At 59.6% G+C, this 24202-nt stretch overlaps 1 protein-coding gene across 14 annotated transcripts in view; it reads right to left on the reverse strand.

Annotated features, from left to right (window-relative positions):
* Positions 1-381: 381 nt before the first annotated feature.
* The window catches only part of NADSYN1 (NAD synthetase 1), a 33942-nt gene continuing 10121 nt past the window's right edge, over positions 382-24202 (reverse strand). For 5 of the 14 annotated variants that reach the window (XM_045893049.3, XM_064576037.1, XM_064576039.1 and 2 more), the window contains 17 exons: positions 21502-21553; positions 19964-20083; positions 18153-18241; positions 17914-18031; positions 17405-17536; positions 15474-15548; positions 14619-14746; positions 14088-14136; positions 13584-13686; positions 13001-13169; positions 11879-12014; positions 11097-11203; positions 5887-6018; positions 5313-5382; positions 2316-2444; positions 1725-1901; positions 382-630 (listed from right to left, as the gene is read on the reverse strand). In XM_045893049.3, coding sequence (XP_045749005.2) covers positions 580-630; positions 1725-1901; positions 2316-2444; positions 5313-5382; positions 5887-6018; positions 11097-11203; positions 11879-12014; positions 13001-13169; positions 13584-13686; positions 14088-14136; positions 14619-14746; positions 15474-15548; positions 17405-17536; positions 17914-18031; positions 18153-18241; positions 19964-20083; positions 21502-21553 — 1837 coding nt within the window. In that variant the 3' untranslated portion in view covers positions 382-579. The other 9 variants (XM_045893058.3, XM_045893050.3, XM_064576038.1 and 6 more) reach the window with 9 other exon arrangements.

A 24202-nucleotide genomic window follows, 5' to 3' on the forward strand; every position in this document is an offset into this window, starting at 1 on the left:
GGAGCTGAGCAGGGCAGGGGGAGGAGAGAACCAAGTTCTAAGGACATGTGCACACCCTGGATCCAGCCAGACCTGAAGCCGTCACAAGCCCTGCACTGTCCCACATGTTAACCAATAAATTCCTTTTCTTGCTTACAAGTTTCTTTTCTTGGGTAAGGCTTTTGGGCAGGGGGAGCAGCACAGACCCCAAACTGACTGTGCCCCTTCCCCAGGGATGCGGGGACTGTGAGTGTGGCCAATCCCATCTCAACTTCACTCTGCACCAGGGAGGCTGCAATCCCCTGGGGCTTAGCCCCCGAGAGAGGATCCTAGGAATTGAGGGGGGCTTAGGAGGGGATGAAAGAGGAGGCTCCTCATCCCCACCACATACACAGACTCCGCTCCCAGAAATCACATTCTCTTTATTTGAGCCTTTTTCTAAGGACCGAGAATGAACAGATCCCTGTCCCGTGACATACGAAACGAGATGTAGGCATGCTGCTCAAGGCAGGGGTGGCTGGGCCCCGCTCACGGTCACTGGTGAGGCCCACCTCACACACGGGACCCTCGCGGGAGGGGTCCTCCGGGCAGGAGCTGGTGTCAGTCCACACCATCCAGGTCCTGACGGCCTCTGCTCTCGAGCTGGAGAACCTGACGGACAAGTCACATGAATGTCTACGCTGTCGAAACACACGGGTTCGCACCGAGCGAGGGTGGCGGTCACGGGACTGGATGAGCAGCCCGTGAAGCATTCCCCACGATGCTCAAGGATGCGGGAAGGATGCAGAGCACGTGCGCTGGTCGAGTCTGGGAGGACGTGCCTCAGCACATCACGGCCGTCCCTGCTAGACGCAGAGACCACAGAGATTGTATCTCTGCCTACGTGTGTCTTCCGAGAGGTCTACATCTGCACGGCCTCCGAACCCCACTCCTGATTTGGGGGAACCCATCGCTGAGTGCAGGTGGGGGAGCCAAGCCCTGCCTCTCACTGATTCCTCGTCTGGAGGGGGGCTGTCCTGGGCACCCTCGGAAGCCAGCAGTGTCCCCGCACTCTGCCCACCGGATGCCCATGACACAGACCCCACCCCAGACGCCATCCCCGGGAACATCTGCAGACAAAGCCTGCTGTCCCTGGGGGTGACCCCTCCCCCGAGAACCGCGGCCCGGATGCGTAGTCTGACTGGGGGTCCATCCTCCAGATCCACGTGATCTACAGAGATGCCCCCCTCGGCCAGCAGACAGACGGAGCGTCCGTCCGTCCCGCCGTGATCGCCGGCGCAACACTGCATGCATCCCAGCTCATCACGGTCAGTGTACCGAGGGCCCCCCACTGGCCGGCTTCCCTCCCACGGGCGGTGACTACCTGCGCCAGGAAGGGCGGGCCCACGTGCCCTGTGCCCTGGCTCCAGCCCTTGGCCTTGGGAAGGGAAGGCGGGACTTGCTTTTTAAACTGAACTTGCTAATCCTTCCTCCGCTGTATTATTAACTAGCAAAGGAAAGGCAAGGCCGGGAGCTTGAGAAGACGAGAGCCCGTCTGGATCCTGGATGGTGTGGACGGGCCCCGCGTGCACACGGCTGCTCGGTGAGTAACACGGCACAAAGGGGACACACTTGGCCCTTCGCAGACACGAGGACAGTAAATGCCATCGCTGCAAGCAGAAAGCTTTCCGGTCCTCGGCGGAAGCGAGCCGGTGTTTCCCCAATAGACGCCGGGCGCGGGGAAGAGCCGCCTGCGCCCCACTTACCACATCCTCTATGCACCGAAACTGCCAGGGCCAGCCGGCGCGGTACAGAAACGGCCGCAGGTCGAACCTGTTGTCGTCGGGGCTGTAGCTCTCCGCGTGGTACGCGGGCGTGAGCGTGGTCATTTTGTGTCTGTTCGCGGCGTACTTGGAGAAAAAGCGCCTCACTCCATCAGCCACCTGGTGGGCGAGGACACGCGGGGCTGAGGCCCACATCACCCCGCGCAGCTGCCGGCCCCGCGCGCCTGCCTCCCCCAGGGCAGCAGCGGACCGATGTGCGCCTGGGGCGGCTGGCTGGGCCGTCCCGCGTGGGCTCCCGCCCCAGCGCCCCAGGATGCCGCGTCGGCGGACCCGAGTGGGGCGCACAGGAAGACGCATGGCATGAGGCTTCCAGGCGGACCTGTGGGGACCACCATGTGAGCCCCAATGGGCCCGACCGCGAGCCGGACAGCGGGCAGGGGCCCCACTCGGAGGAGCCGGCGACCGAGCGCCACCGTTCCAGGCCAGGGCGCACCGACTCGCTCCCGGCAGCTAGACTATCCCCACCGGCACTGTGTCTGTGGCCCCCTCTGCCGAGCGCCATACGCGCCGTACCTGCCACGGGGAACACACGTCTCTCCACATGGTGACGAGTTTGCAGAACATGCTGTAGGGCCCGGCCTTGGTGATCTTCCGGAGCCTGCCGTAGACGGACAGCTCCGCGTACGTCATGCCCATGTCCGCCTGCGGAGAGAAGAGGCAGCAGGCCAGCGCTGGAGGAGAGCTTGCGTCCCCAGTGCCCACGGACCTGAGACCCGGGGGGGGGGCAGGTCCCCACGGGGCCACGAGCAGGGGCACGGGCTCGCTCCCACTCACCGCCCGGTGCCACGGAGCCAGCATTAGGAGAAAGGACTGGTTTTGAGGGCTGTGATGGACCGAGCTCTGTCCATGCTCCAAGCCCCAGAACCCGCAAACTGTGGGTTTATTAGGGAAAACAAAGGTCTTTGTGGATGTAAGTAAGTGAAGGATCTTGAAATGAGACGGCCCTGGATGTGGGGGCTTTTAGACGAGACGGAACAGAACGCACGGGGAGAAGCCACGTGAAGACAGGTTGAGGGGCACGGCCGAAGCCGAGGAAGCCCCAGGAGCTGGACGAAGGACCCTGCCCTGGAGCCTCCCGCCAGGAGCGTGGCCTGCAGACGACCTGATTTCGGCCTCTGGGCCTGCAGAACAGTGAGAGGGTATGGGCCTCTCGTTTAAGGCGCCGGCCTGTGGGTTTGGCTCCAGCAGCCCCAGGAGGCCGAAGCCAGGGCCAAGGCCAGGCAGGGCCCCCCTGAGACTGGCCCTGCGCCCCGCCCCAGGGAGCCCGCTGTCCCTAAGGACAGACAACTCAGCACAGACACCCGGGTCATGCTGGCCACGGAACGCCCCAGGCCGGCTCGAAAGAGCCAGCCTCACACTGAGGCTCACGCAAGCCCCTCTGCATTTCTCAGTATTCGCTCTCATCCCCCCTCAACTCCCACTGTGCCCCAGAATGTACAGCCAGAGCCTGATGAGAGAGACCGACGGCGACGCTGACGTTTCGCGGCACGGCAGACAGCCTCACCTCCAACCAGGATCCGCCTATGACCAGGCCCTCCTCCCTGCTCCCCACTGCCCACCCCGGCCTTCCCTCAGGCCTCAGCTCCAATGTCACCTCCTTGGGGTGGCCTGTCCTGACCCCTATCGGAGGGACACGGTCACCTTCGGGTCACCCGGGTCAGTGTGTGGGCAGCACTAGGAGCCACCTGAGGCCCTCGTGGTTACTTCCCGCTTGTGTGACCCGGGGACTCACATAAAAAGGGCAGGACCGGCTGGCTCACTGCTGAGCCCCAGTGCTTAGTGGGTTGTGCCATGGACCTGCTTTACCGCTTTCCTCTGCATGAGATGAATATTTTGCAGTGCAACATTTAATTCCCTAGCTTCAACAATAATAGTTGGAGGTTTAATACCCCACTTTCAATAATGCACAAAACTAGACCAAAAAACCAACAAGAGGAGAGAAAACTCAAAACCTACAAACCGACTAGACCTAACCGATCTCTCTAGAACATTCCATGCACAACTGCAGAGCAAACATTCTCCTCGAGGCTCACGAAACGCTGTCCAGGACAGACCAGATGCCAGGCCATAAAACTGGCCTCCGTGAGTTTCAGAACACTGGAAAAGTCTGCTCTCCGACCATAAAGAAATAGGATTACAAATTCAGTGACAAATAGAAATCTCAGGAACTCACAAATATGTGGGAATCAAACCACACACTCTCAAGTAACCGACAGGTGAGAAAAGAAATCACGAGGAAAATTAGAACATGCCTGGAGATGCACAAAAATGAAGACGTGGCATCTCTGTGTGGGGCCCAGGGGTGTGGCGGTAAGGGAGGAATTTTTTAAAAAAGAAGACCTCACTTTCCACATTATGCCAAGCGGGGAGAAGTGCAAACTGACCCTCGAACACACGGCAGGGATGAGAAAGAGAGGACAGAAAGGAGCTGCAGAAAGTCAGGTGCTTCTAGACACGGGCAACGAGCCACCCAGAGAGGAAACTTGGAAAACAATTCCATTTACGGGACAACAAAGAAGATAACATGCTTAGAAATAAATAACAAAACAAGTGCATGCTCACGCTCTGAAAGCTATGAAACACTGAAACAGTAAGAAGCCCGAAGCAAAGACGGAGACATGCCACGTCCAGGCCTCAGAATACCTCACATTCTCAGGGGGCAACATCTGCCAAATCAAGTTACGGACTCAGTGCGCCTGCCGTGGAAATCCCAGCTGGTGCTGTGTGTGCGGCAGAAAATTACACCTGATCTCAAAATTCATACGGAAGTTCCGAGGGCCCAGAACAGCCAAAATTACGTTGAGAGAGTGACGAAGTTGGAGGACTCCCACTTGCCGATATCAAAACCTCCTACCAAGCTGTGGTGACCGAGTGCGTGAGGTACCGGGACAGGGACGGACACGCAGGTCAGCAGAACAGAGTCCGGAAATGGATCCACACACTTAGGGTCAACTGATTTCCACCAGGATGGCGACGCTCCGCGGGAGAACGGTCTCTTCAACAAGACGACCAAGCGGGATCCCTTCCTCACACCACACACAAAAACTACCCCAACCAGGTTGCGGCCTTAAACGTAAGACTAAATCTACAAACTCTTGGGATGAGCATGAGTAAATCTCTGTGACCAAAGGCGCTGGTGGCAGGACGGTCAGTTGTCACAGACTCTGCAACGGCTCACGGCCACTCCAGCCTCGACCACGGAAGCTGCACACCACAGCCTACGGCCCCGGTCGGCCCTCATCGCTTGCAGGCCGGCATGGGACGCCGGGGTCAAGAGTGGTTCTTCTGAGGTCGCGCCCCTGCCACCTGCAAGAGACTTGCCCCACTCACCCCTCCGCCCGGGGGTCAGCCTCAAGAAGGCCGAATCGAAACGGCAAAGGTCAGCAGCGGGACAGGCACTGAGCCCTGGGCTCCCTGGTTGCTCGGGGCAGAAAGGAGGTCGTGGAAGAGCCCGGCACAGACGTGAGGAAGCAGGGAGGTGGGGAACGGTCACAAAGCCACCAGCACTACCTCGTCTGTCTGGGACACCTGTCCATCGGTCAAGGGTTCCAGCTCTGCGGTGGCCGGTGCTGCCAGGATGCTGCGGCCAAGACACACGGAGGTCAGCCGTGGGCGCTGCTACAGAGCTCGTGAGCGTGCGGGGAAGCCCCAAACCAACTGCCCAGGCGCAACGGCCGGCCTCCAGCAACGCCCCTGTCGACCCCGAGCTGGGGCCGGCGGGGCTGGGCTTTCCTGGGGAGACGGACGTGGATGTCGGGGGGCTTCGTGACCTGGGGCAGGAACTGACGGCAGGTGCTACCCCACGGGCAGGTCAGGCGTCCCTGTGGGGCCGTCCTGGGCGCCGCGGGCCACCTGGGGGCACCTACCCACTAGGTGCCGTGAGCACAGTGCTGCCATCACCAACGGGGTCTAAAGACATCGCCCCAAATCCCTGTGGGGCCCGGGGGAGCGCCGGCGTGAAGGGGGCCGCCGGGTCACGGCACCCCAGTGCCCGCTGAAGGGCGGGACCGTGTCCATCAGGCAGGAGGGAGCTGTGGAAGGGGGCGATGCTGGGTGCAGCCGTGGTCTCGCGGGCGGCACTCACCCCTGCAGGGCGGGGAGCTGGAAGCGCTCCAGGCAGAACTGGATGAACATCTTCAGGTCCGTCTTGCTGATGCCGCCGATGGGGTTGATGTCCGCACTGGAGCAGTCGTACTTGGTCAGGTAGCCGAGGAGACTGTGGGGCGAGAACACGGGATTTCCACGTGGCTAACCTGAGGGGCTGCAGATCCTGCCTGGGGTCCGGGCCCTCGTCAACACCCAGAGCCAGAGCTCGGCCAGCTGGAGGGTCTCGGAGACGCCCGGCACAGCTGGAGCCGTACGCAAAGGGGCGGAGGCGGCAGATGACCAAGGGGAGGTACTTGGCCCGAGAAGGCATGGGAGCCGGGAGACAGACCTGGGAACGCCCGGCGTCCAGCCGGGAGCGGCGAGTCTGAAGGCCAGGGCTGGCAGAACAGGGGGCTGAGGGCTGAGCCCATGGCAGCCGGGCCACCTCTCCACACCTGTGCCTCTCCCTCCCAGACACCTCCTGCGGGGGGCCGAAGAGTGGCCCCCAAACACACCCACATCCTCTACCCAGATCCTGTGAACATGGGACCCCAAGGGCAAATGGGGCTGCAGACGGGATTAAGTTGAAGACCTTGAGGTGAGGTTCTCAACCTGGATTGTCAGGTGGCCCTAAATGCACTCACAAGCATCCTTACAGGTCTAGGAGGAAGGTGGGGGGCAGAGCCGGAGGGCGCCGTGAGCCGGGAGGAAGGCAGAGATGCTGCCCCGCGGGCTCTGCTGGGGGAGGGAGGAGCCCCGAGCTCCAGAAGGAACCAGCCCTGCCGACAACTTGAGTTTAACCCGGTGAGATCCATACTGAGCTGGGATCGTACAGAATGGCGAGAGGACACTGCTTGGGCCACTGACTCCCTGGTCGTTCGCTACCCACACCATCCAGGGGACGCCTTCCTCTACACCCACCTCTGGACGACAGTTCTCCACCCACATCCCCAGGCCCCCCACCACCCCCAGCCTCCCACAAGGTGATTCCCGACCCCGCCACGTGCCCCTGAGCCCCTCGGGGTGGCCTTCCAGGGCCCGGCCTCTGCCTGTGTCACCCGGGCCCACACTCCAACACCAGCACCAAACAGCTGCTCGCTCTGCCTGATGTCCTGCGCCCGGTCTGGCTGAAAACACACCGTCCGGCGAGCACGGGGCCTCCTCCACCCGCACAACTGACCTCCTGCTGCTCGGGAGAAAGACCCAGCTCTCGTTCCTCCTCCAGACTCCTGCCACAGAGCAGGGCCTCGGGCGTAAGACCCCCAGGGCACCAAACAGAAGGGCAGGTAAACCTGGTGCCGCCTTGAGCAGGGCTCCTCCCATCCACCCCAAGGTGGGCACTCCACCAGTCCCCCTCCTGTTGAAGAGGCGGCTGAGTGGGGACAGGGACTGCTGGCCAGAGGGGACGACGGGCTCCAGCCTGCTCCGAGAAGCACCGGGAGCTGACCGTGTCCGGCTGGGATGGTCCGCTAACGGGCAGGTTCACAGGCTCCAAGAACCTGCCCCCTCCGCTCCCATGAGCACAGGTAACGCCCGACGGCCGCTGCCTTCCTGTCCTCCCTCAGCCCATGCGCCCCTGCCCCCCAAGCTGAACCTCTCGGGGCCGTGTCCACTCCCCTCCAGCTCTCTCTCGAGCTTCGCCGCCAGCTCCCTGCCCTGGCCTCTCCAGTAAAAAGCCGCCAGTCCTCCCCATACCCGAGCGACAAGCACCAGCCGCCCCAAAACAGGCCCTCTGCCCGGCTCTGGGCGCCTGTCCTCAGGGTCCCACGCGCACCGGCTGGGTGCTCTTGTTGGCAGCTTCCTCATGTTGGAATCTGGGCCCCCTGACCCACTCCCTTCTCTGTAAACATTCAGTCCCACAGGCCCAGCTGCCCTCGTAGCTTTAAATGGCATTTCGCCATCTGCAGACTTCCAGATTTGGGGGTGCGGCTCACCCCGGGACTCCAGAATCCCCGTATGACTGCCCACCACATACCTCCACAGGCGTGTCTGGAAGACGTGTCAAAGCCGACATTCCCGACACTGGACCCTGACCTCCCCACCCGCTTCCTGCGCCTCCACATCCGGCCAAACACCAGTCCATCCTTCCAGTGGCTTGGGTCGGCCTGGGTATCCTCACCCCACGTCTGGTCCACCAGCAAATCCTGTTGGTTCTCCCTGTGATGCCAAAATACACCAGGAGCCAAGCATGCCTCGCCGCCCCCCCAGGCCGCATGAACTGGTTGGTGCTGAGCACTGCTCTCCTTCTGGGACTGAAAGCCCGGTCCAGGCCAGGGGGACGGTGCCCGTGTGACCAGCCCCCAGAGCAACCCCTGGGCACGGAGTCTCTGACATGCTTCCCTGCTGTCACAGGTGTGGCCGGGGAAGGAAGCATATCAGTGACGCTTCCCTGGGAGATGATTCTGGAAGCCTGGGCCTGGTTTTCTCCATCTGCCTTCTGCTCTGCATCCTTTGGCTGTAATCAACCACAGCCATGAGTACCTCCCGATGCTCAGTCCGTCTCCCAGCGGATCATGGGACACGGGGGTGGCAGCTCATTCCTGCAGCCTCCACTGCACCAGGACCCGGGGTCTGTGGCTTACCTGGCCTCTGCCTCGTGCTCACCCCTCCTCACCTCTCCTTGCGGCTCCTCAGCTCCTGTGTCCCTCTCTCTCTGCCACCCTCACCCGGCTCCCATGTTCCACATGCATACGCAGCTGGACACGGCTGGCTGGAAAGCGCGACCCCACCTCCGGGGCGTCCTTAGGGCTGGCGCTGCCCGCCTGGTTCCCTGACCCGTCTCGCTTGCTCGCCACCACTCTCCTCAAATGCCCAGCGCCCGCCCCGCACCCTCGCTCGGCTGGTGACTGCTTCCCGCCTCACGAGGGCAGTTGCAGCCCCGACCCTACACCTCCCCCCACCCGCATCTGGGCGTCTGCTCTGTGGCCTCCTGCTACTCCGTGGACACAGTAGCTGGGTTCCCAGTAAAGCCGGCCCCTCGCCTGGCCGCCCGCTCCCACCTCCTTGTGACGGCATGGCAGCTGTCCACCCACGTCCCCCTTCCTCATCAGCAACTGCTAGACCTCTCTCATCAAACCTTAAGAAAACACCTTTCCCTGTCTCACTGCTCCTGCCAGCTTCCACCCTGCACCTCCCCTCTCCTGCAGGTGAAACTTCTAGAAAGAGCTGACCCGCAGTCCCCTCACCCATCACTTTCCTTCGACCTGTCCCAGCTGGGCTCCCAGGACCTCCCTCGGACAAGACGGGGCTTTGCAGACGAGGGACAACCGCTCTCTGTCCTGGTGAGCTCTCATCACAGGACATTTGCACAGGCCGTTCTCCTGGCTGCATTTGCCCTCCTCCTTTATAAACCAACTTTTCAGACAGGCCTTCCCTGGCCACCCTACTTACAAGTCCAAATGCCCAAACTCTCCCCGCGCCTACCCTGGTTTTCTTCGTAGACTTTCCACTTCCTACACACGTGATTAGTTTTCCTATTACCTGTCTCCCTCCACTAGAATAAAATGGGAATTACTTTGCTGTTTTATTCACGGCACCAAGAAGACCGCCTGACACGTGGCACATGTTTTATCAATTCCTTGAGGAGGGAGCAAATCAGAGCGCAGCGGAACCAAAGTTAGGATGAGAAGTAACGTTTAAATGAGAACCAGCACGGCAGAGACTCAGACTGGAGGCTCTACCCTGGGATGTGAGCAACGGGTAGATCGTAGACGGGGACACAGTGAGGGACACTCGTCCCAGTGGGGACAGGAAACAAAGACAACAGAGGAAGCACAACTGAAAAGTTTCTGCGGCTGTAGACAGACTTCTATGTACCCGTAAGAGAGGCCTGGCAGCAAAAAGTGATGAAAACAGATGAATACGTAAATAGACGCCATAGAAAACCTTTAAGCACCCAGAAGCCCATTCCCACCCTGGAAAAAAAATCACTGTTATTTTTTGCTTAAATATTAAATCCCAGAAGACAATGGATAAGAATTATGATGAAAAATATTGCAATAAAACAATTATGGTAGCCACACCGTATCAACGATAAGAAGTCAAACTCGTGTTTAAAAGCGAACAGAACAAAATGCGCCAATATTCTCAACTACATCAGGTTCAGGATATGCACTAGCCGTCACACCCCTCCTGAAAAATCCTTTCCTTACAGAAGCACCGGGGGTAACAAAAAAAAAAAAGCAATGGAAATTGACAAAGTGTGCGTGAGAATGGGGAGATTTTTTACCAGCTAAAGGGTGCTAATTTCAAATTGTCATAAGTAGAAAGTAGAATCCAGAAGTCCAAAGTAACATTTAACAGAGAACACATTTGCAGATGTGCAAGGATGTAGAAAGATTTAAGACATTCATGATACACTTAGAAAGATGGATGGATGGACAGATGACAGGTGAGTGGACAGACTGATGGACAGATGGGTGGGTGAGTGGGACAATGGATGGATGGATGGGTGGAGGGATGCGTGGGTGGGTGGGTGGATGGCTGGCGGGATGGATGGATGATGAATGGATGGATGAGTGGATAGGTGAGTGGATGGACAGGTGGACGGAGGGATGGATGGGTGGACAGATGGATGGATAGACTGATGCATAGATGAATAGTTGAATAAATGACAGATACGTTTCTTGACCCCCGCTGCTAACAAGGCCCGCCAGAGAGAAATGCAGAAACCAAGGCTGGAGGCGTCCTCCCAGCTTCCACTGCTCACCCTAACAGTCAGCTAAAATTTATCTAGAGAACGATAGGGAGGCTCTGAGTTTTTTTGACCAATATGAGAAAGTATTTCAAGTCCACATCAGAAATGAGGTATCTGCTTGGGAGCGAAATTGGACAGAGCAAGGACCTAGAACGCAGTGAAACTGCCCAGGAGAAAGAGATGGGTGAAGCCAAGCGAGGTGGGGTGGGGAGACAGATTCCAGACCCAGTGCAAAGGAAGAGCCCCAAGGCAGGTGCAGCTGGTCTGAGCTGGGCCGGTGGGCGGGGAGCCAGAAGGAAACAGCGTTGACCTGTCTCCACACCCGAGTCATCGGGAAGGTTTGGAGCAATGACGTCCTGTGGGTACCAGACGTGGCCTGTGCCACGGGGTGATGTGACCCCCACACCGTGTGTCTCGCAGATGCAGTGAGAACGGGTGGGGGTCTGGAAACACTGTCTCGGGGAGCACGCGCCCTTGGAGATCTGGGGCGCTCGGGAGCCAGGCACACGCACCTCTCGTCCACGTTGGCCGATCCGAGCACCAGCAGTCCACCGCGAGCGCCCCGGGCCCAGAGGCTCAGCTGAGCGAAGAGATAGGCCATGACCATCCTTAGCCGCGCCTGGGGGACACAACAGGAAATGTCACCCTGTGCTGGACATGGGAGGACACACACACACTGGCCCCCGCCCCCCGTACAGCTCCAGGGAAAGGGACTCCAGGTAGTGTAGGAGCTTTCTAGCGTCCAGAGGAAGCAGGGTCCTCCGGGCCTGACAGCGGGCGGCACCGTATCCCAGATGGACGGACCCGGAGCCGGGGAGCCGAGAGAGCTCTGGGGCGGGATGGGGCTGCAAAGAAGTCTAGGCCCCTTTTTGCACCCCCTTCACAGCCAGCGTTTCCGGAGCAGGGAAGGCCGCTGTGGCCAGAAGAAAAGGGAGAGACGGGACAGAGCGCAGCGGCTGGAGCCCAGGGTCCCTCTTCCCCTCCACCAACCGGCCGGCGTCTGGCTCCCCTGCGGCAGCCCCGGAGGTAGGGCGCGTGGAGCCACTCGCTGAAGATGCAGAACCCTCACGCCTGCGTGTGCACCGCGTCTCCCCCACCACCTCTAACGCACACGCTTGTGCACTCACACACACGCACACAAGCTTCCACCCACGCAGCACTCTCGGACACCCCTGCGCCCTCTAGCTCTTGCACACTCACACTCGGGTGCAGGCGCACCCTCAGCCTTGTCCACGAGGCCCCCGGGCTCCCTGCGGCTCCCGCGCGGGGACAAGGGCCTGGCTGGGAGGCTCACCTGCACGTTCTGCAGGGCCAGGTTCTCCCTGCTGCTTCCTCCGTGAACCGCGAACCGAGGCCTTTTACCCGTCACCAGGCTGAAGATGCCCATGACGGCCTTCACCGCTGGGTCGATGTTGAGACCAACGTGGTGGCTGCCGGGGAAAGGGCAGGGCGGGCGTGCACGGGGTGTGTGCGTGCACATGCACTAAAACACACGTAACCCTGAGTTCACCATCCCAGCCGCGTGAACGCGCATGCTCGGGGCGAGCTCACGGTGCTATGCAGCTGGCGTCTCTGTCCGGTTCCGGAACACGCCTGAGCCCCAGGGAGCCCTGTGCCCGTCTGCACCCGCCCCGCTCTCTGTCCCTGTAGGGCCGCCTATCCTGGGCATTCCCGCGGGCCGTGATGCTTGGTGCCTGGCGGATTTCACCGAGCATCACATCTTCCGGGGTTGTCACGAGGTAGCAGGTGACAGAGGTCCTTCCTTTCTGAGGCTGACCGATACCCCATTCTCGGCCCAGAACTCATCTCGTCTACTCATCCGTCTGTCACCCGACAGCTTGAGCTGCTTCTGCGCTCGGGCTACTGCGTGAGCCTGGGCACAAATGTCTGTTTGAGCCCCTGTTTTCAGCTCCTTGGGGGACGTGGCCAGGAGCAGCACTGCTGGGGGGCTTTAGCTGAGCTCGGCACAGGCAACAGGCAGCTCCGCACTGTTCCCCAAGCAGCAGAAGAAACGAAGAGCCTGAATGGACCGAGGCGCCCCATCGGGAGAAAGGCCTCCCCTCCCCATTCCCCAGGTACAGGGAGCTGGCCGGGTGGGAGAGCGTAGCAGCCGGTACAGAGCCTGCACGCTCCCCAGAGTGGTGAGTGGGGTCCCGGGCTCCCACACGGGGGGACCCACGAGCCCTGCTGGCCGGCGCCTGGGATGCAAGGATGATGGGAAGGAGGGGTGGCAATCAGACACAGCTAGGCTCTGGGGGGAACGGAAACAGTCTCCCTAAAACCTGGCTCACGAGAGACTGTAGCAACCTGCTCAACCCTGGACACGCATCTAAGCACGAGTGTGGGCTTGGGCGGGGCCTCGGGTGGCGTGGGTCCGGCTGCAGCAGCCCCCGCCAGTGCCGGCCGTCTCCCCTACCTTCCGATCTGCTGGGCCAGCTCCCGGGCTCTGTCACATGTCTCCTGGGACGAGTTCTCACTGGCCATGTAGCAGGTGGTCAGCACACGCCCGCAGAGCTCCCGGGGGTCCTGGGGGGTGTAGCTGAGCTGGTCCACGATGGCCCGGACGTCAGCCAGCACTTCCTGGTCTGAAAACCACCAGATGGCGGGTAGCAGGTAGAGACCCCCGGCTGCACGCGGTGCTCAGAGCCCAGTCCCTCCCTTCGCCCGGGCAAGGTCTCCACCTACAGAGCCTTCCCCTCATGTTTCTGGCGGGCACGCTAAGGGGATGTTCGACACGGGGGAGGATCCTGACCCGGGTCTGCCTGAGCCCAAGGCCGGGGCCACACTGCCGGCGCCCAGCAGCGGTCAGAGGGCTTGATGGACACGGCCACATGGGCCTGAGCCCCAGGAAGGGGCTTTAATGGCCTGCTGTCCCCAGGTCCTGCTGGGACATCTGAGCGCATCTGCAGAGCCTCCTTCACCCACGATGGCCAGGACCCTGGGTTCTCAGCCCAGTCCCCACCCCCGGAGCCTTGCTCAGACCAGTGGACGCCACCTACTTCCGTGCTTCACGGCCTCGCAGACCTGGTGGCACATGGAGTAGACGAGGCAGGCGGTGGCTGCGCTGTCCACCCCGCCGCTCAGGGGCAAGAAAAACCCGGCCTGGAATGGGCCAACCAAAGGCAGGTGTGAGCAGAGCCTCAGAGAAGCAACGTGCCCCAAACTTAGCCCAGCTCCACCCACAGACGTGGGGGGAACAAAGATGCGCCACATATTTCAGACGGGTTTTCCAGAGGGAAGAGAGCCCTCCCGCTGTGAAGGGCAGTGAAGGGCATCTAGGTACCTGGGCGTCTGCCCGGTACAGACGTCAGGTGCACGGGACCAGCGGGGGACGCCGTCTCGTCACTCTGCGTGTCATCAGACAGGGTTCCAAAGATGGAGCCAAACCTCCGTGTGCCCTTTGGCCTCTGCCTCATAGAGACTAAGCTCCTGATGGAGGCAGCGTGAAGAAAAGAAAACCCCTAGGCTGCCATGGAGTCAAACACAAACACTGGACATCTTACCTGTTGGCTGCGTCTCAGAAAGTCCCAGAGCCAGCACGCGGGTCCGAGGCTGGGGAGCAAGGGGACACGTGAGGCCTGGGAGCTGCTGACCTGGTGTGCAGTTTACCTGGGGGCAGGGGCCCAGGTAGGAGCAGCACCAGGGAGAACTGCCGGGGGGAGGGGCCCTCCCGATTCACCAAATGTCTCTGTTAAGCGCTTCATGGGAATTAATGCATTTTTGTCTCCCAACGGCCCTGGGAGGTAGGTGATTATCTTTTGGCCCCATTTTGAAGCAGAAAAACTAAGACACAAAAAGGAAAGGACAGGCAGGGCCCCTGTGCCCAAGGCCCCGGCACCAGGCGAGGAAGCCAGGCCACCTGGCTGCGGCCCCCACGCCCTCAACCCCGATGCCGCACGGCCTCCTCCTCACTGAGCGGCCACCCCGGGCAGGTTCTGGGAACCAGCCGCCCGCACTGCTCCGGCCCCCGCCCCCCGGCACGGCGCCCCGGGGCCAGCACCACCCCTCCCTCCCTGTGGGCGGGGGCCGCCCACCTGATCTCCTCCGCGGGACTGTGGTACTTCCACTCGACGGGCTCTGACGGTGGCACCAGCAGGTCCTCGTGGCACGAGAGGGCGAAGTCCACCTTCACGCGGGGGTAGGGGCTCACCTTGCTGGCCTGCTGACGGAGATTCGCGACAACGTGACGCCCCCGCGGCGGCAAGCCCGTGGGAGCGGGCGTCAGAGCCACAGTGGTGCTGTCACTCCAAGCGGGACGCGGGAGTCGGAAAGACGGACAGGACCCAGCGTTGGAAGCCTCGGACGTGGAGGGGCCTCTGCTGCGGACGGTCTGACAGTCCCTCACAGGTGCACGCACGGGGTGACCGTGTGGCCCAGCAGCCCCCCTCCCAGGTGCACGCCCAAGAGAAACCGTCTGCACAAGAACTCGCACCCACGTTCGGAGAGCATCATTCATCAGACAGAAAACAGACACGGTCCACGTGTCCTCAGCGGAGGCTGGATCATCGCCGTGTAGCGCACCCGCTCCGTGGACCGGGCTTTGGCCGTAAAAAGGCACAAAGCCCTGACAGCTGCTGGACAGGGACCCTGCGGACGTTGTGCTGAGCGACACACGTAATTTCATCTACGTGCAACGCCCGCAGCCCAGAGACCGAAGGCAGGCTGGGGGCTGTGCAGGGCGGGAGGGGGCTGCAGAGTGAGGCTAGCGGCTCGGGTTTCTTTTGTGCTGACGTGCTGACGGCTGCATGAGCCCGTGAGGGTGCCCGAAACCACCGCACCACGGTGTGGCACGGGAATAACAGCTCAGTGACGTGGTCAGTAAATGCAGGATTTAAGAAAAGAGTCCTCGGGGCATTGTCAGGCACCTGCGTGTGCCTCTGCGAACTCACCGCCAGGTTTCGAGATGAAACCTCCGCCCTGTAGCTTCGGACGTCCTCCAGATCCAACGTGGCGGTGAGGACTTCCTGGAGAAGGGGTTTCAAAGAGAAAGCGTGTTTCCTGTTTCCCCCATTTGCACCTGTGATTTGGCCGTTCTCATGGGTGTGCCAAATTGCACAGCGTCCGTCACGCCTTCTAAGGCAAGACTGGGGACCTGTGGGCTCCCAGGGGCCCAGGGAGAGGGCACAGCAGTGTTGTTGCTGACCCAAAGCCCTTCCCTCTCACTGTTGCCACCAGAGCCTCCGGTGAACTCAGACACGTGGCAGCGGTGCCTCAATCGTGGCACAGGACCCGACTCTGCCAATGCACATCTGCCGCGGACTTCCGAGACAGCTTCTCCCCTCTTAAAAGGACTCTTGGGAGCAAGGGCCCCTTTTCTGCTTCACTTGTGGCTGTGTGGAGATGAGATGGCTGGAGCTGCTGCAGCCACCCTGTGACCAGGAGGAGAGGCAAGCCCAGATCCAAGCCCACACAGAGGAAGGCCGGGTTGGAGCATGGCGGAGAGGTGGAGCCAGAGCCCCGGCGATCCATGCGAGGGGCCTGGATGTGCTGCCTGTGTGATCGCGGTGACACGTCCCTGCCTTCACAACCAGATGAGACAGGAGTATTACGAGTAGAAAATACCACGAGATAGAAAAAGAATAAACTTTCGAAAAACAGCAAAAAAGAGAAGCTTCCAATTCATTTATGTTATTCTATCTTCATGAAAAAATACTCCCAGTCAACTGATGTCACTAGAATATCGTGTCATTGCATGCAAGTCGGGGGCAGCGGGAGCTAGTCCTGTGCACCACCGGGTGACACAGGACACTCCTAACAGGCCTGTGGGCATCTGCCACTGTCAACACCGGGCCCGACCCAGGCTGGACACTTCCACAGAGAGAGAGAAAATAGAGCTCATCTGTCCTTTGGTCCTCCCGTCATTTCCCAAAGTGATGGGCCACCAAAGCCACCGTATTTTCCTTGCGACAAACCCAAGGGAAGAGTGAGGCCACAAAAACAAAAACCAAAAACTATAGCGTGAATCTTTTCATGAGAAGAAGACCCCATTCCACTTTTCTCCAAAACGGGTTAGCATCAACATAAACGCCCAACCCAGGCATCCACAGTGCCAGGCAGCCCACGAGGTTCGGAAGACCCCGAGGAGCGCGTCCTAGGGCACGGTCAGCAGCTCTGCTGCTCTGTGCAATGGCTCCGTGCGCCTCACGATTTCTTCTGATTATTTTGGGCGGATCACGGAGGACGTGGCAGGAGAGCACGGCCCGAGGACGGCGATGCCCTCTCTCCCTGAATGCTCGGGCAAAATCAGGTAATTCCAGCCTGCGAGCCCCCTTGGGGAAACAGGTGGCAATGGTCCTCGGGTTTTCGTGTGCTTATGAATCACCTAGGTATATGCTTAAAATGCAGATCCCCAGGTAACCAACCCTGAGGCCTGGCTGGGGCCCAGAGCCTGTAGGGATCCACACGCCTGCTTCTCCTGGTGCAGGTGACCCCAGTCCACTGCCAATCAGTCCTGGGCAAGGTGCCCGCGGCTCTGACATGCGGCCCAGAGTCTGGGCCACATCGACCCGGCCTGAAGACAGCTAAGCATTCCAGGACGCGGGGGCAGGGTGGCGTCAGGCCGACAGCTGACACGCACATGCCTGGACACGTGGGCAAGGGCAAGTGGGTCTCAAGTGGCCTCACCGAGCTCCCCTCTGCTCCACTCCTGTGGATAAGGCCCCCCACCAAATGCCCCTCCTCGCCGTGGGGACCGGTGCCTACTTATTCCCCAGGCGGCTCCAGCTCCACGTCCTCCTGGGGGACCCAGGGGTCCCCGCTCTGCTGTCACCACCCGCCCCCCCGGCGCAGTCACTCCCAGGACGCGTGAGCTCACTCTTACCACGTCATCCAGGGAGAACTGGGCCCCCTGCGCAAAAATGCGGCCGTTCATCGCGATCAGGGCGCAGCCGTCATAGTAGAGCCGGTCCCCGTCACAGCCCTTCTGATTGGCCAGCAGGTAGATCCCCCCGTTCTGGAAGACGTGAATGGCAGCGGGACGTCACCTGCCCTTCCTCAGCCCTCCCGCCACACCATAAAGAGCTCCGCTGCAGGGAAACTGCCTGCACGCGGCGGGGGCCTGGGGGTGTAAGCCCGTGGTCACTGGCGGCATGAACCAGGTACCCTGCTCCAGAGGCAGGGGTAGCAGCGCCTGCCTCCCTGGGGTGCGGCCAGGGTTAAATGAGGTCAGGCAGGTGGGGCCCCAGCGGAGGAGCCCATGCACATTTGCTGAGCACGGGCCCCAACTACGGGCACTGATGCCCACCACGCGTCCTTGCCGCCTGGGCTCCCGTGTGGGACGCGGCACCAGCTCGCAACATGCACGTTCCAGCATCGTGGCCCAACGCCTACCTTGGTGGTGGCCATGGTCACCAGATCCACCCTGGCGTGCGCTTTGCGCAGCACGTGGTGGCTGCCCGAGGCGTTGGTGAAGATCTCCACGCCGTCCAGACCCATGTCCACGTGCGGGCTGTGGGCAGAGGCGGCTGATAGGAAGCGACGGGCTGTGCGCCCCGCCCTCCCAGCCCCGATGCCTCCACAGCCCAAGGCCACGCCACCAGGGCTGCCGCACACAGGGGGCCAAGGCTGACCTGTGGGGTGTCCAGAGCTCCTCGCAGATCTCGCTCCCAATGCAGGTGTCCCAGGTGGCCAGCACTGCGTCTCCAAAGGGCACAGTCTCCTGCAGTCGGAGGACAAAGCGCCCAAGATCCCTTGGCCATGCCCCGTCTGGGCTGCGTCCTGACCTCGCTGCCCTTCTCCTCCCAGCCCCAGCGTGGGAGCGTTCCCAGCCCAGGCGGCCCGGCACCAGAGGGAATCTCACTAGCCGGGCGCTGTGCTCTGCGTGGCTGCAGGGCTCACTGGGGCCGTGACAAACTGTCACTCTGCTCTTCAAATTTCTGTTGGCACAAATCCCCACGGTCATCTTCGTTATTAAGAGTAAAGGGTCTCAGGGCACCTGGGTGGCTCAGTTGTTAAGTATCTGCCTTTGGCTTGGGTCATGATCCCAGGGTCCTGGGATCGAGCCCCCCAGCAGGCTCCCTGCTCTGCGGGAAGCCTGCTTCTCCCTCCCCCACTCCCCCTGCTTGTGTTCCTTCTCTCACTGTGTCTCTCTCTGTCAAATAAATAAATAAAATCTTAAAAAAAAAAAAAAGAGTAAATGGTTTCACTTAGCTGGCCGTCGCACTTTGCACTTTTTTGCGTCACGCACACTCTCACCAGTCTGGCCAGGTGGTCCCACCCCTGTGCCTGGAAGGACCTGAGGATCATTTAAGAAACCTGAGCAAAGTCACCCAGCTCCCGAGCGGCAGGGCCAGAGTGCAAGTGTGTCCATCAGCAAGAACCACATTCACAAGCCACGCATGGTGGGAGCTCCCGGGCGGCGGCAGAGCCACCCCGGGCTGCCACACAGGTCTGAGGAGGCCCTGAGCCCACCAGGCGCTGACGGTCACGCGGGCGTGGGATGCTCCAGCGGGCATGCTGACGCTTCGGCACACGCCAGCCTGGTCCAACTTGGCTACCTCCCTTCATCCCAATGTTACAAAAGAGGCATCCCCTTGTTCAGCCAAAAAATAATCCCGAGGCCTGGAACATATCCTAGAACACTTGGCTCGGGCTCCCTGCGTGTGTGTGAGTTCGACACCCTTTACTCCTGATGGCGAGAGCCACAGTGTAAACCTGGCCCTGTCTTCTCTGATGCGTCCTGCCCCGGACAAGGTCACTGTTCACTGTGGCTGTGAGGAGAGCCCTAACCCAGGACCCTCGCTGGCCGCCGTGGGACTGTGGGGCCCCTGCTCCCCTGGCAAACGTGAGCATGTGGGCACGGCTGGAATCCACACATCGTGAGAAAGCTCAGAGCAACAAGCTGGTAAACCACATATCCAGAGCCGTGCTCACTGACTACCCCAGGCCTGAACTGTCCACGTGCAGCGGGTCCTGGGCTGTCCTCGCCTTGTTCCTGGACATACCCCTGAACCTTAATCCCCAGTTACCAGGGCCTTCAATCAACTACCAGGCAAAACCCTTCCAACTGCAGACTCTGTCCCATGTCAGCCTAGTGCGTCTCCACTGGGATGGATTTTAGGACATACTACGATCCCAGAAGAACGAAATGGGGAGCATCCTACTGTCAGGACTGTTGCAGACATGTCTGTTTCAGACACAGACACGGAAACACACACACACACACACACACAGAGTCTGTTCTGGGTCATGACGATTTCAAAGTGTGCTCACTGCTGCAGTTCATGGCCAAATGAGTTTCCAGGTCACTTCAGAGGTGACCAGACCTGGCTGAGAGTCCCTGCCCAAACCTCAGCCGTGCCCATCCCTGACTGTCCGCGCAGAAGGCGCCGAGCCCAAGCTGGCCTCTGGAAGGGCCTTGCTCACGAATCAAAGCTCGTACCAGAGACACAGTCCGGCTCCCGAGCAGAGGTAGCCTCCATCTGGGGGCAGGGCGGCCACTGTCCTCCAGGGAAAAGGCAGAGGAAACCACTGATGACCAAGAGGCAAAAGGAGCCAGAACCTGGTGGGAATCAGGGGAGAGGGACCCCTGCTCCAGCTCAGGTCCGTCCCTAAGGTCTAGCTGAATCCCTGTGAACCCCTCCACTGGAGAGACTCCGTAAATCGCCATGAACTACCTGGAGTGTAGTCATTAGGGGTACAGAGAACTCAGGGTTGTGGGCTCAACGGTGTCCCGCTCAGATTCCTATGTTGGAGCCCTGACTCCCAGCACCTCAGAACCTGACCGTATCTGGAGTGGGGGCCTTTACAGAGGTGATCGAGGTAACACGGGGTCACCGGGATGGGCTCTGATCCCATATGACCGGGGTCCTTATAAGAAAAGGACATCAGGACATAGACCTGCATGGAGGGACGACCCTGTGAGGACACAGGGAGAGCACGGCCGTCCACACACAAGGAGAGAGGCCTCAGGAGGACCCCACCCTGCCCGCGCCTGCATCTCGGGCATCGGCCTCTGGGACTGAAAGTTATCTGTTATTCAACAACATCCCCTCCATCTGAGGTGCTTTTTTATGGCAGCCTGAGCAAATTAATACACCTGGCAACCAGCATGGGAACTCAGGCAGAAACTAGAGAAGTCAGGGCCCCCCTAGAGCACCCCTCTGTGCCCTGGCTTCCAACCACCTGTGGGAAATGGATAGAGCAGGATTCCAGCTGTCACCCCAGCAGCTTCCCGTAGGAAGAGGGTAGACGCGGCCCCCAGATCAGGCTGGACGATCACAGCTCTGAAGGCCGGGCCAGCCAGATCCAAAAGACACGACAGATGTCCAATGCTGGTTCTTCACAGACTCAACAGGCAGCCACATAAAGTCTTCCTAAAGTTTTGTAACTAGAACCTCTCCCCCTGCCCAAACTTGGCTTCTTGGGTGGTCTCATGGCCCAGGCAGCAGTCCCAGCAAGAAAGAGCCCGCTGGGTTGCCTGGGTGGCTCAGTCGTTGAGCATCTGCCTTCGGCTCAGGTCATGATCCCGGGGTCCTGAGATCGAGCCCCACATCGGGCTCCCTGCTCAGCGGGAAGCCTGCTTCTCCCTCTCCCACTCCCCCTGCTTGTGTTCCCTCTCTCGCTGTGTCTCTCTGCCAAATAAATAAAATCTTTAAAAAAAAAAAAAAAAGAGCGAGCCTGCTAAGGTGGGGTGGGGACCCCTCCCCCAGCTCCCCGGGGTACCCCAGCAGGTGAGCTGGAGGAGAGGGGGAGGCACGAACAGGCAGAGCATCACTGACGTAAGGGGGTGCCCAGCACGACCCAGGGTTCCAGCCTCCCTACTTGCACAGGAATCTCTCCCCTTGTTTGGTTTTATTCCTTCACCAGTCAGGGCGGGTTCTGGGGCCTTGACCCGAAGAGTCCTGCTCCACGTGGTGCACTGTTAGCCTAGAACAGTGACATGTGGCTGGAAAATGAGATCTACTCCCAGACACTCACCTGCTTTGTCACGTCCTGTATCATCCGGGGGAGAAAATACTCCTCTGTTTGCCTGGGGAGGGAAACACCACAGACTTGAAGATGAGCATCTCGGAAAGCAGGACAGATGGCATCCCAATGTGAGCAAATGCCAACCCGGGAGCTTCGAACCCACGAATAGGCAGAGGGCTGTCAGCTGCTCACACGTGCCTCAACTATCCCCTTCAGAGAAACGGAAGCATGTAGGGTGAACAGAGAAAGCTCCGGTGCGCTTTCCTCGCGGACACCATGGCACCCAGGGGGCTCCGACCGACTCAGCTTCCCGCGCCTTGCTGTCCAGCACTCCTGAGACACATCACAGGCATTCTCTCCAGGGTGGTCACGTTGCCCCAGGGAGAAATCCAGCTGGAACTCCTGATCAAAGTTTCTGAGTCCGAAAGATCACATTGCATTAACCCGATGCACAACTGCAAACCCATGTTATCACCGAGATGACAGAATTAGTCTCCCAACAGTACAAGACAGACAGAGTCTGATACACACTTCGGTACAAGGCCTCCCAGGGGGCTGCACGGATGGCTAGAATGGAAGAAATACACGGTTCACAGATCCGACCTCAAATAGGCTGTTACAAGATGCACTACTAAGACCTTTAATTACGTATATTTCTTTTTTCTTTCTGAGAAATTCACAAGAACCTTCCAGAATGACTTTAGCAGCTTTTACTTGAATAAATCGTTAACGCTCGGAAATTGGAGGGTGCTGCCTTCTCTCCTGCGCTAAGGACGGGGACGGGGACACTCGACCCTGCTGACCTCCGAGCCACCCTGCCATCCCAGTGAGCTCTCTATCCACCATGGGCACGTTTGCTCTCGTCACTGTGTCAAAATTCTCTTTAAAGGGAAGAACCCCCCCCACCCCAAGGTTTCTCCTTTCCTCTCCTACCCCTCCACCCCCACCAAGACCCACAGAGTACCAGACCAAAGCAACACCACCAGGAGATGGTATGTGCTCCCCTCCATGTCCACTCTCTGCTCCAAGGCCAGCAAGCACCTCGTACGTGGCTGGTGAGCTTCTCCAGGGTTCATAAAGAGCCAAAATATCATGAGTAAAAGTCCCGCACTGTAGCCGGTCATCCAAAGCCTGGCTCAGGCTGGTCCAACCTCCTCCCATGGTCCCCACACCTGACTCCTCTGCATGGCCTAAGCCTTTCTCTAGCTGGATGCCCTTTCTTCCCAGCCAACATCCTCTGGAAAAAACCTAGCTGCGGATTCCTGCCAAGAAACCAGTTTTGGCCATGCTGATTACATGCCTTCTCCACCCCCAAGGAGCTACAAGAGCCCCTGTGATCCCTGTCTCGCTGTGCTTAAATCTGGGGGTACATCTAAAAACATAAGGAAAATGAGCAGATTCTTTTTTTTTTTTTTTTTTTAAGATTTTATTTATTTGACAGAGAGAGACACAGCGAGAGAGGGAACACAAGCGGGGGAGTGGGAGAGGGAGAAGCAGGCTTCCCGCTGACCAGGGAGCCTGATGCGGGGCTCGATCCCAGGACTCTGGGATCATGACCTGAGCGGAAGGCAGACGCTTAATGACTGAGCCACCCAGGTGCCCCAAATGAGCAGATTCTTAAGTTTCCTGCAGTCAAGAGCCAGGTTATTTTTTTCTGTTTTCTTAAGAGGCCTGAACCTGTCATGCGGTCATTACTAAGGTGGGGACAAAGTAACATGCCCAGTTATGGAAACCATACTGGCACAGCGCCCAGAGGGTAAAAATCTCTCGTTTCCACGGTGCCTAAGTGTGAGCCGGCTGCTCAGCTCGGTGCCTGCCACCACCCCTTCCACAGGCACAATCATGCCAGCGACCGTCTGAAGGAGCTACCATGAGGCCCACACACCCACACGACAGAGACGAGAGATCCTAGACGCCCAGGAAATTCAGAGACAACGTGCCCAGTAAAAGATCTCAAAGAAGAGATGATCAGACAGTGGAAAAAGAAAAAGGGAGCCTGCACATGGTGAAAAGGATCTGAAAAACTGCAAACGTGCACAGATCTGAAGAACAGAGCCTCCCGTGAGCACGGCACAGAGGACAGATTTAGGGGAATGAACCCCAAGAGAAAATACAGGTACGTGGGTAGAGAGCCGACGAAAGACCAGGACCCGTGATGCCCGATAGCAAAGGCTCCTGGACAAGGAGAACAAAGAACAAAAGCCTCTGAAAATGGGAAATAAGAAAATGTTCCCAAAATTAAAGTCCCGACAGTAGGAGCACCTGGGTGGCTCAGCCGGTTAAGCGTCTGCCTTCGGCTCAGGTCATGACCCCAGGGTCCTGGGATCGAGCCCCGCATCAGCTCCCTGCTCAGCAGGGAGTCTGCTTCTCCCCCGCCCCTCACCCTGCTCGTGCACTCTTGCTCTCTCTCAAATGAATAAATAAATAAGTCTTCAAAAAAATTAAAGTCCCGATGGTCAGGTCAAAACCACCGGGCACACATGGTTAGGACAGCAGAGGCCCAGCACGGACGAAGCTCTGCCCATGGAGGAACGGCCCCGCCGACAGCTTCGCACCCTTACGGCCGGCGGTCGGTGCACCTGCTCTTGGCCTCGATGTGACTCACACTGTCCCCACTCTGTCCACACCCTGCCGCTCGCTGTGGGTGTCCTGCCTCACCCCTGCCTCACCCCTGTGAGGTGCCCACAGGCTCACGGCACACGGGCGGCGG

Source organism: Mirounga angustirostris, unplaced genomic scaffold (genome assembly GCF_029215605.1).
Source record: "Mirounga angustirostris isolate CCGP_5_RB_7025 unplaced genomic scaffold, mMirAng1.0.hap1 SCAF_13, whole genome shotgun sequence".
NCBI classification, from domain to species: Eukaryota; Metazoa; Chordata; class Mammalia; order Carnivora; family Phocidae; genus Mirounga; species Mirounga angustirostris.